Here is a 12595-nt window from a genome sequence, read left to right on the forward strand (position 1 = left end):
AATTAAAATTAATTATGTAAAATTACATACAATTTCAAATAATAAATTTGAAATAAAAGGCAGCTAAACAGCCAACATATATATTGGTCACTTAGTTTCTTATATTAAAATACCTCTCTCTCTCTCTAGTTATAAATAATAAAAATAACAATACATTAAATTATTAAAATAAAATAATGTTTTTATTACAGTTTTATACATAAAAATAATAAAATAAATATAATGATTAAAACAATAAGATTATATTAAAATGAGCTGAATAATTAAAATAAAAGAAATATTATTACAAATGTATTCAAATGAATTTTAAACAAAATGTAGCTAAACAGCCAACATATTATATTATGTATAAAATGTTATATATATATATATATATATATATATATATATATATATATATACACTATAATATAACTATTAATATAACTAATAAACTAATAACTAATAAATTAAAGTAAGTGAAAGTAAATGATCAATAAATAATGCATAAACTGTTACAAATATTGACACCTGGTCTTAATGGACCAGCATAAAAAAAGTCTTAGCGTTGATCCATGTTAAATTAGACACAATGAGCTAATGAGTCAGATGCTGAGATTAAAGTTCCTTTATTAGTATGAACTCATTCAATATCCTCATACTGAACTTATCACAAGTGCATTTGATCCATTTCATATTCATTTTGTGTGGCAGATGTAGTATTCATATTTCTCTCTGTCTTTCCCACTCACATATCACCGACTGTCTTTCTCTCTCCGGCCCCTGTGAGAAGAGTAAAGCCCTGTCTTAATGTGTTAGCACATGCCCCCATTACCCATAAGTCTGTGAGCAGACAGAAGTGGGTTCACTTTCAGTGCAGCCTGCTGCAAAATGCATGTAGGAGCCTATATAGTGCGTCTGAGGCAGCTGTGAGAGCAGTGTTTCCCCAGCACTGACCTCTCATCTATCAGTTATTGGCACATTAACACTCTTAGTGTGGCGCTTTGTGACCTCGCAGAGGTTCAGAAGCCTTTTCCAGAAAGTTCCAGTAGAAACTGAGTCTTCCCTGTGGAGCGGCGTGCTCCTCTGTGGGCCGCGAGGGACTTTTTAAGTCTGCTCATTGTGTTTTTCTGGCTGAGCACAAGCTCTCTACGGCAGCGTCTGCACAGTTTTAGTCTTCAAGATCAGATGATGCAGCCAAATCTCCCTAAAACAGAGAGAAAAATATGAAAACCATCAAAGCTGGATCATACAAACAAAATCAAATGGCAATTGTTGCTAGGCGGCCTGTGTCAAAGAGTGCACCCTCAAAACTGTAGAAACCAATACGGTGATCTGAAGAGCCTATAATATGACATCCTAAAATGGGGTCTGTGGTCCACTGGGGGTCTGTCTCATATAGCCAGGGGTCCGCAACTTTATAGACTTCAATCGCTTTTTTCAGAGGCCTAGATACCATAAGTATATTTTACATTCATTTTCTCTGCAAGCATTCAAAAAAATCATCAGTAAAAAAAAAAGATCTCAGTGTTAAATATTTTATTAGCTAAAAAAAGGTATTTGAACATTTAAAATTAAAAGTTTAGAAGACTGTGCACTGGATTATTCAAAACTCTATACCTATATATATACACACACACACACAATCACAGTTAATCTATTTTAATATTTTTCTATTTAATCTAGCTAAAACTTTAATCTAGATGAAGAAAATGTTTAAAAATATATATATATTTTAAAATACTAAAATGTAAAATATAACAAATTATGTTTATATATATATATATATATATATATATATATATATATATATATATATATATATATATATATATATATATATATATGTAAATATTAACATCTTAAATAAATAAAATTCAATTTTATTAAACCTGTTTAAAACAATTTAGGTTAATATCAAATAAGATATAAATAAATGTTCCAAACAAAAAATGATAAACAATTAAAAGAAATAAAATCAAATAGTAACACAAGTTTAAAACATTTTATTAAAGTTAATTTTATTGTAAATAAATAAATAAATTCAAATGTAGCTGAAACAGCCAACAACAACAACAACAACAACAAAAAACGTTAAAAATTTGAAATTAATTAAAAAATATTAAATAATAATAATAAACAGGAACACTAACCAGTTTAAAACATTTGAAGTTAATTGCAAATCAGATGTAGCTGAAACAGACTGAGACATGGCTTGTAGAGAAGCACATACCATAGAGTAACACCCTCAGAGTTCACAGTAGGCCTTTCTTGAAAGGTTTATGATGCTAAAAATCAATTTCTTGCTGGAGAAAATGTCTTGGGTTTAAGCATCTGAGTACGCTATCAAAAAGAGCCTAGGTATTTTCCTGTGTGATTTTTGTTTGCTCATTTCTTGTGTACGTATGACCAGGATGTAATCTGGAAAAAACAATTTATGCAGCCGTTTCTCTGGTCTATCTTCTGTTATATGGAGATAAACACCGTCGTTTCATCATTTCTCTAACATGTTATATTGGTGGCGATGCAAACAAAACAGTTCTCCATTCAAAAAAGTTTAAGAAAACCTTGAAAAACAACAACAACAAAAATATTAATAAAAAGGTCTTTGCGGAAACTCAGAGGCTCCGAAAGTACCTTACTTTTAGACAAAAGGAAAAAATAGAAGACCTACAGCTTTTCTGTTCATTCTGTTCATAGATGCATACACTGATCAATTTCAGATGCATCCACATTTGCATAGACTAATGCATGGAATAGTGTATCCCAAATCATTGTATGCTGAAAATAAGTATGAAGGTATATGGCAGAGTGTTGTGGCAGAGGGTGGCACTCAGCGCAATAATCAGCCATAGAGAGCAGCCGTTCTGATAGGATTACTCTATGAGATCTCTAACCGTCTCTCTCTCTCTCTCTCTCTCTCTCTCTCTCATGTCTTTATCCTCTCATGCCGTGGAAGCTCTTGTTTGACAGTCACTGGAGGAAAGCATGTCTGCTCTCTCAAGGCAGGGATTTAACAGCAGACGCACTTAATAGAACTCTTGCTTTCCTCATCACTGTCAGGCGACTTCAGTTAGTTTACACATTAAACCCCTCATTTGTGTTCAAATGTCTCGTGATATTACAATAATACTAGAGAGCAACTAGAGAGCATTTCTAGGGAACGAGTGAGTGTTTGTGTTCCCTGAACAGCAGATTACACTAGATATTCCTGCTATAGAGCAGCACTATTTGTTGTAAGGGTGTTTACAGTGGCGGTTTTAGGCATGGGCGAACGGGGCGGGCGAACGGGGCAGCCGCCCGGGGCGGCATTTTTTCATGACACGTGGGGGGCGGCACAAGATCATCTGCGACGCTAAGCGGTTTTCTATTATCTATCATATTATCTATCATATAACTGTGCGGGGAATTGGCAAATTGGCGCCCCTGCTTGTTGAGAAGGTACCGAGCACAGAAGCTGTGTGAGAAGTGGAAAGGGGAGGGGGGTGCGGCCGCGGGGGACAGTTGACCTCTCCCAAATTAGTGGGACAAGTGGGCTAAAGTCAGTCACACCCAGGGGCGCAGGAAGTGTTTTTTTTATGTGGGCAACTGTTTAATTGTTGGGAATATTAAAAAAAAAAATCAGAGTGTCTATTTAAGTGCAAATAGCTATGTTGCTGGCAGAGGCTATTTACATTAACTCCACCCACAAATGTATGATTGGGATAGTTAAATATGCAAAAGACGGTTACTAGTTGTCAGATTCAGTGGTGCAGATGGTAAAATTTGCGTTAAACTTCTTTCGACACGATCGACCAGGGTTCGAATCTGCCTTTTGGCGAACTTTTTTTCTCCCTTTTTAAATTTCAAATCACATCACATCAGAAAAGCATTTATTTTTTAATAAAAATGAAGGAAATAATCAAAGAGTTTAACATAAAGTATCGGGTAGGGTTAGGGTAGGTGTAGAGAGGGCTTTTGTGCCAATAAGGTGGCATCCATTTAATAATTAGAAATAAAATTAAAAAATTACACTCAATAAGTTATTGCATACTATTTTATAATGTATTACAATGCAGAAGTGCAGATAATTACCACTATTTTTGCAATAAGTAATGTTTTTCTCTAATAATGTTTTTCGCCATGTTTTTATTTTATTTTAACATAGAATAAATAGAATCTAAAGCTATCTGCACTGTGTAGATAACATATCACTAAAGAATACTGCTATTTTCACTTTGTGGTTTAGTCTTGACTTCTGGTCGTGAGTGACAGTGATGGGGGATGGGAAATCTGTTGATTGTCGAGTGCCAAATAAACACAGAGTGGGTCTCGCCCGGGGAGTAATACCAAATTGTTCAAGTTGTTTCTGGAGAAAATAGGTTTGGTTTTAAGCTAATGTATTGATTTATTTATTTAAATTAATTGCCATTCTTTTCATTTTTTTTTATTAATTTAAGAGTTAAAATAATTAATAATAAATAAATAAACCAAACACTATTTTTAAAAATTAAAATAATCCTTTTAAATAGCAACAAAACAAAAGCAGTTTAACGCATATTTTATTGCAAAACATTTATTAAAAGGAATTTCATCAAGATGTAGCAGAAACAGACAAATATCTGGCTTATACATATGATATACCAAATCAAAGCATATACCAAATTTTTCAATTGTTTCTAGAGAAAATAGGTTGGGTTTTAAGCAAATGTATTGATTTATTTATTTAAATTAATTGCCTTTCTTTAATTTTTTTGTATTAATTGAACAGTTCAAATAATAGTTTTCATAGTTTAATAGTTTTAAGTTTTAATATTGTAAAATATTTTTGTTTTCTAATTTTTTTAACATTTTGTTGTGCTAACTTAACAGTTGAAATAATATAACGTTAAGCTCACCTTAACCAATCTGAGAAGAGCATCAGTGGCTTTTCATGGCTTCAGGCCCAGCTAATGTAATCTGAAAAGAAAAGAGAAACATTAAAACTGAAAGTGTATATTAAAAACAAAACAAAACCAAAACCAAAAAGACACAAACAAACACAAGTTTACCACAAATCTGCAATGGTTTACAAAGCTTATACTAAGTCAGTATTAAACATTCATTTATTTAAAGCTATAGCACATAAAAAAAAATATAGCATTTTATCTCCTCCTTAAAAATAATTGGTGATAATAATGATTCGTTAAAGCAATATTACAGCTATTTATTAATCTTTTTACAATTTTACTTCTAATTTAAGTTCCTCAGCAAAACGTAAGCCAAGAACAGCTTTAAATGAACAGGTTTGTTTTGGTTTTATCCAGTTTAAGGGCTAGTTTAGATGAGATTAGATTGTGACGGGTTGTTTACCTTGTAGAACGAAGGCCTGTAAATACAGCTACCGCCATCCTCATCAGCTCTGAGGTCAGCTGGGGTCATTTAGAGGTCATGTGGGGGCGGGCTGTTTAGTGGACTATAGAGACGGTCATGTGACCAGAAGGGGGAAGAAAGAGCAAAAACAGCAAGCAGAAATCCCCAAAAAAGAACCAAGGTCAAAAAGCCACCGCTTACATTATTAAATCTTAAAATATGAAATATGACAATATGTGGAATTACTTTTCCATGTGCAACAGTACCGTATCTATAGAGTCTAGCAAAGTTGCCGTTAATAAAAGAGTATGATTAAAGATATATTAGTGGATAATTAACTTTGCTTTCATATGCTTTACCACAGAAGAGTCTCATGTGTTTTCAAGTAGAAAGAATTAGAACAGATAATAAGGTAAGTTTATAATTGCAGATTTATTTCAAGCTGCTGGGTACGGTATATTACAAATAAATTTAATTGTGCCGGCTGCAATTAACTTTAATTCCATTGTCAAAATAGTTACATGCATCAGATTCATTTTTGAAAAGACGTACTAGAAATTCAGAAGGGACAAATATAGGTTTTGGTTTATTTTCACTTTTATGTGATCTTAAAGGATTTATTTGTTATTTTTTTTCCATTTTATTTTCTCATCATAAGATACTGTACGCTACACTTTTGATGTTAATACACAGCAGATGTTAGTTTAGATTATGAAGTTTTACCAAAGTAAACAAGGACAAAATGTGCTCTCAAACACAATGATAGTTTTTCTTTCAAAAAGTTTATTTTATAATCAACTGAGACGAGAATTAAAGGGCTTACACAAGCTTACAAAGATTATAGCTCTTAACAGAAATGTATTAAACTGCCACCACCAGTACCACAATAATTTTCATTACTATCACTTTTTAAATTTCAGCATACATTTGATTAGGCTTTTAATAGTTTTATAAAACAGTACTAGTTAAACTTTAGTCAACAGTATTCGGTTTAGAAATGACCAGTAGCACTTTGCTGTGCACTTAAAATGCATTTCAACAAGTTTTCAAGAATACACAATGTGCCAAAAACTGCTGTCTTGCACAAGCGATGCTTCGGTTTAGTCTTTTCTTGTTTTTGAAATGCTCTGTTGCTATTTTTAACCCATCTGCGCTATATAACATACTAATGGAAAGCCAACATTAGCGCCGTGCAAAGGCTTATATGGGCTATAATGCATTAGAATTGCACAGTAAAGTGTGCAGGAGTAACTTCTAGATGTCATTAACTCGAAGGAGTCTCTCATATATCAACTGAGATTATATTGGGAATTTTAGTCATTTGGATTAATTGCCCAAAACTGCCAATTCAGACGCTCTTCAGATCGCTCACTAGAAGAAAACACCTATTACCACAGAGCTCATTAAAGGGATTAAACGCTCAACACAAAAACCAGACAAAACTATGCAGGCTTTTCTCATCGCAACTGAAACTGCACATAATTATTATTAATTTTGTTCACAACATGCTCCTATAAGCCCTTTAACGCTGAAGAACTTTCCATTTAGAAAAGAGAAAGGAAGGAAAACAACACTTGCACTGAAATTTTCTTTTACTTTTTTTTTTTTTTCCTCTAGTTAAAGGTAAAATTTACAAGGGACACATTGAAGCTGATCACCCATCAAAAAAAAAGTATCTACAAAAACTGACCTGCTAAATCTAAACATCGTACTCCTCATATAACTCCGCCCCTTACCGCTAGTGCCCGCCTCCCTCTGACATAAGTAGGTCTATTTGAATTCTGATTGGTTCTCTGATTTAAATCCAGTGATCCGTAATGTTCCGTTTGTGGGGGGTCGTCCATGTTACAACAGAATCAGTTCCACAGAAACTTAATTTTACCCATCAGCTATTTTTGTCGTTTTGGTTGATTTTATTTGCAAAAAAAGGAAATAGAGTCCATAGAAAATCCATTACTTGGGAGGGCACATGAAGGACTGTAGCAGGTCAGAACCGGGAGTACGGCTGCTCTCTGTACACTCCTTTGCTTGTCCTTGCTGTTGGCGCCTTGTTGCGGTTGTTTGTCCATTCCTCCGGGCCTGAAGAGGGAGACAAAGAGCAAAGGTCAGAAAGGTCATTAGTCATTCAGGCCTTGCTAGAATGCTATAATTAGTGCATTCTGTAGTGAAACATAGTCATTAAACGCTGAACAACATTTGTAAGACCTTCACGCGTATGCATGTTTTATAGGCTACAGTGACGTGTTTGAATTCATACTCAATTCACATTTTAGTCAATGAAATAGGTTTGTGTGACGGTTTTGTATATTGCATGGTTGATACAACGTGATAAATTGACAATTTACAGTCATTTTAATGAAACTTGACATTTAAAAAAGCTTTACAGAATAACCAAGATTTTGAAATGAGGTGAAAATATTACAATTGTCACGTTTTGATGGCGTGCCCGAAAACTTGTCAAAAATATGCCCCGATCACATTTCACCCCAAAAAGAAATAAAAAAAAATATTCTGAATCATGAAAAATTATTATATTTTAAAACAAATGAGACTATTTTGCATTGTGATGCATTTTCAGTGTAAAAAATACATGCAATTTAAATGGCAAATTATTAAATCACTGCAATACTAGCCTTTAATTTACTTGTATGCTGACATTAATTTAAAAATCATGTATTACAATTTAAAAAAAAAAAAAAAAAAAAAATATATATATATATATATATATATATTATAGTAATGAAAATCCGCTATCAGACAATAATAGAAAAAATTATAATAATAATATCTGAATTAAATCTGGATATACTGCAATGGAATGGAAATATATTAATAAAATATAATAATTTCACAATGCAAAAATCGAATAATTGAATTTAACAAATAAAGCTTGTTTTCAGGATTATTGAGATTTTCGCATTAAGTAGACTTACATTATAGACTTACATTTTGTGTTATTACATTGTTGTCTACTTTTACAAATTAATTCATTAATTGAAATTAACTAACAGTTTTCACTCTTGTTTCCAATATGTAATAATCAATCTTTTGATGATGACCTGACTTCCTCAGTAGCCCCTTATAATTTTTGAAAATTCAAGTCATCATTTTGAAAAATTCATATATATATATATATATATATATATATATATATATTAGTGGTGGGCGTTATCGGCGTTAACGTGCTGCGTTAACGTGAGACTCTTATCGGGCGATAAAAAAAATATCGCCGTTAATCTATTCTCAAAATTGGGTTGGGAGCTGGGTCTATACTACGCAAGCTATGATGACTTTCACCTTGATATTTTAGCGCGGATGTATACCTGGCGAATTGCACTGTAGGGGCGAGAACGATCTTGAACCTGTGTGTATGCGTGCTAACATGGATGCAGCTATGAAGCCGCGGGTTTGCTTCAGGGAAAATTTATTTTTAAGAAGCTTCCCAATGGAAATCGGCAAGTCATTTCTGTCTCTACGTTACATGGTCGCGCTCTCTGTATCGCGTGCACAGCGGAGTTCCGCCCCTGTTCGCACACACACACACACACACACACACACACAAACACAAACAAACGTAGCGCACACACACAAGTGAGCACACTCCCACTCCTATTAGTAAATATTAAGCCGCAAAACGTCTATTTAAATATGACTTCTGTGTGTCTCTGTGTTAATGTATGGCGCAGACGCGCGGGTTTGTTCACTACTCGTACAGAAGACCGCGTGACGCTTGCGGCGATATTAACGACTGTCGTCTCACTAAATGAGGACATAAATACATGAACAACATCTCCAGAACTGCTCTGAGAGTCACTTCATGAGCATTCGAGCGTTTCATTTGAGAAAAACTATCCTCACGGCAACCCGTCAAAATAAAAGTTCGGTTTCACTTGAAGACATTGGGCAGAACGGCTACTACTACTAAAACTATTAAAACCTTATCTTTAAGGCATAATCATACAATGTCTTCAATGTTATTATCAATATTAAATTCTTGATGACTGCTAGTTGTTTACTTATTCTGATCTACTTGGCAGAATTCAAATGAGCCATTTTAATCTAGATTAATTCCAAGATTACAGTGAGATTAATCTAGATTAAAAAATAATCTATGCCCACCACTAATATATATATATATATATATATATATATATATATATATATATACAGTGAGGAAAATAAGTATTTGAACACCCTGCTATTTTGCAAGTTCTCCCACTTAGAAATCATGGAGGGGTCTGAAATTGTCATCGTAGGTGCATGTCCACTGTGAGAGACATAATCTAAAAAAAAAAAATCACAATGCATGATTTTTTAACTATTTATTTGTATGATACAGCTGCAAATAAGTATTTGAACATCTGAGAAAATCAATGTTAATATTTGGTACAGTAGCCTTTGTTTGCAATTACAGAGGTCAAACATTTCCTGTAGTTTTTCACCAGGTTTGCACACACTGCAGGAGGGATTTTGGCCCACTCCTCCACACAGATCTTCTCTAGATCAGTCAGGTTTCTGGCCTGTCGCTGAGAAACATGGAGTTTGAGCTCCCTCCAAAGATTCTCTATTGGGTTTAGGTCTGGAGACTGGCTCGGCCACGCCAGAACCTTGATATGCTTCTTACAGAGCCACTCCTTGGTTATCCTGGCTGTGTGCTTCGGTCATTGTCATGTTGGAAGACCCAGCCTCGACCCATCTTCAATGCTCTAACTGAGGGAAGGAGGTTGTTCCCCAAAATCTCGCAATGCATGGCCCCGGTCATCCTCTCCTTAATACAGTGCAGTCGCCTGTCCCATGTGCAGAAAAACACCCCAAAGCATGATGCTACCACCCCATGCTTCACAGTAGGGATGGTGTTCTTGGGATGGTACTCATCATTCTTCTTCCTCCAAACACGTTTAGTGGAATTATGACCAAAAGTTATATTTTGGTCTCATCTGACCACATGACTTTCTCCCATGACTCCTCTGGATCATCCAAATGGTCATTGGCAAACTTAAGTCGGGCCTGGACATGTGCTGGTTTAAGCAGGGGAACCTTCCGTGCCATGCATGATTTCAAACCATGACGCCTTAGTGTATTACCAACAGTAACCTTGGAAACGGTGGTCCCAGCTCTTTTCAGGTCATTGACCAGCTCCTCCCGTGTAGTTCTGGGCTGATTTCTCACCTTTCTTAGGATCATTGAGACCCCACGAGGTGAGATCTTGCATGGAGCCCCAGTCCGAGGGAGATTGACAGTCATGTTTAGCTTCTTCCATTTTCTAATGATTGCTCCAACAGTGGACCTTTTTCACCAAGCTGCTTGGCAATTTCCCGTAGCCCTTTCCAGCCTTGTGGAGGTGTACAATTTTGTCTCTAGTGTCTTTGGACAGCTCTTTGGTCTTGGCCATGTTAGTAGTTGGATTCTTACTGATTGTATGGGGTGGACAGGTGTCTTTATGCAGCTAACGACCTCAAACAGGTGCATCTAATTTAGGATAATAAATGGAGTGGAGGTGGACATTTTAAAGGCAGACTAACAGGTCTTTGAGGGTCAGAATTCTAGCTGATAGACAGGTGTTCAAATACTTATTTGCAGCTGTATCATACAAATAAATAGTTAAAAATCATACATTGTGATTTCTGGATTTTTTTTTAGATTATGTCTCTCACAGTGGACATGCACCTACGATGACAATTTCAGACCCCTCCATGATTTCTAAGTGGGAGAACTTGCAAAATAGCAGGGTGTTCAAATACTTATTTTCCTCACTGTATGTATGTGTATATATATGTATGTATATGTATGTATATGTATGTATGTGTATATATATATATATATTATTACATATTTATTTATTTATTTGCTGTAATGCAACTTTGAGTGTGTTTCTGTGAGATTCACTTGTCCGTCAGTAAAGTGTAATTTCTTTGTGAGTGTGTGTTAAACAGGTTCTTTGCTCTTCCTCCCAAGAGGACTCTGGCAGTGATTTGTTGTCAAACATGCAGCAATCCAAAGCACCTTCAAATGTGATTTTTACACAACAACATCAATCTTTAAAATAACAAAGCCCAAGAGTCACAACACCATCCACTATCTTCCTCTCTGCGCTCATGGCACCTCTGATAATTTAGCCCAACTAACACTGACAATCAGAGAGAAACGACCCCAAACCATCCTGCCTTTGTCCTTCACCTCAGAAAGAACAAAACGACTTTAATTGCAGCAGAGGATCAAATAGCCACTTGAAAGGGGTTTAGTGGAGTGCCCTCGAGCGAGAGGTTACCACCGCCATTAGCGTAACAGCACAGCTCATTCACGAGCGTCCGTGTCGATGAACGAGTGCGCTATCGACGCCAGCTTTTGTGTGATCTTGCTCTTTTTCAGCTCTTCTTAGGGACAGGAAGGCACAAAGGCCGTTGCTCTAAGTCACTCGTTTTTTCAGGCTGGGAGCCATGGCCAATAATCTTTAATTAGAGAGCTGTCAATCTCAGGTTAGCCTGCGCTAGCTTCAAGAAAAGGGTTCATGTGCACTGTCCTTGCATTTAGAAAGAACAAGGATGTGCATCAGCCGGATAATAGGGAGATCTCCTTTGAACTGTCAAGCTGTCTATGCATTGTACCACCTGGAAAAGTGTTAAGTTGAGTGTTATGGATTGCTTATGTGTGTGTGAGTGTAGAGCTGTGTGTTTCAAATGTGGTCGCAAAGTAGAAAGTGACAAAGAGAAAAGGTAAAGTCACTTTTAAGATGCAATTACACAACCATTTCCATTTTTTTTCAGATCAGTTCTGTAGTCTAATTTAAAGTGCTGTCATGTCCAAACAAGCCATCTAAGATTGTTACATCTAATTTCTTTGTGCTTTATTATATTTATTGAGATTGATAACTCAAGCACCGCTATTGCTAGTTCTTATACCGAGAAAAGTTTACTTTTGAACCTGGTGTATATATATATATTATGGGAAAATTTCTTTGTTAAGGTGGAAATGTTGCCACTGATTTTTATTTATTTATTTACTCTTTTTTTTTTTATCATAGTTTCGAAAATATAATAATTTAATATATTAAGAATAATATATTATAAAATATTTGCATTTAGATTTGCATTTGGAAAGCAGAAAAAATGAAGACATGGTAAAAGTTTCCAAAGTTTTAACATAGCCTTCATATAACAAAAACTTCTAGGACATAAAACTGACCTGAAGAAACCTATAAAATGAAAGTTTTAAAACTACATGCTGAACAAAACTAGGTTTTGATTCTGTTACAAATATCTCTTATAAATAATACAATTGCAAACAT

General features: G+C 34.9%; 1 protein-coding gene across 4 annotated transcripts in view; it reads right to left on the bottom strand.

Annotated features, from left to right (window-relative positions):
• Positions 1 to 684: 684 nt before the first annotated feature.
• The window catches only part of khdrbs3 (KH domain containing, RNA binding, signal transduction associated 3), a 137776-nt gene continuing 125865 nt past the window's right edge, over positions 685 to 12595 (bottom strand). Inside the window, exons 10-13 of one of the 4 annotated variants that reach the window (XR_009267448.1) lie at positions 7268 to 7389; positions 5311 to 5413; positions 4857 to 4917; positions 685 to 1186 (exon numbers count right to left, since the gene is read on the bottom strand). Coding sequence is in view for 3 of the 4 variants with exons in the window: in XM_058754725.1 (XP_058610708.1) it covers positions 7298 to 7389 (92 nt within the window). In the remaining variant the exon portion in view is untranslated. Of the gene's footprint in view, positions 1187 to 4856; positions 4918 to 5310; positions 5414 to 5502; positions 7390 to 12595 lie in introns of those variants that run through there. The other 3 variants (XM_058754725.1, XM_058754727.1, XM_058754726.1) reach the window with 3 other exon arrangements.

The sequence above is a fragment of the Onychostoma macrolepis genome, chromosome 19, assembly GCF_012432095.1.
Source record: "Onychostoma macrolepis isolate SWU-2019 chromosome 19, ASM1243209v1, whole genome shotgun sequence".
Taxonomy (NCBI): Eukaryota; Metazoa; Chordata; class Actinopteri; order Cypriniformes; family Cyprinidae; genus Onychostoma; species Onychostoma macrolepis.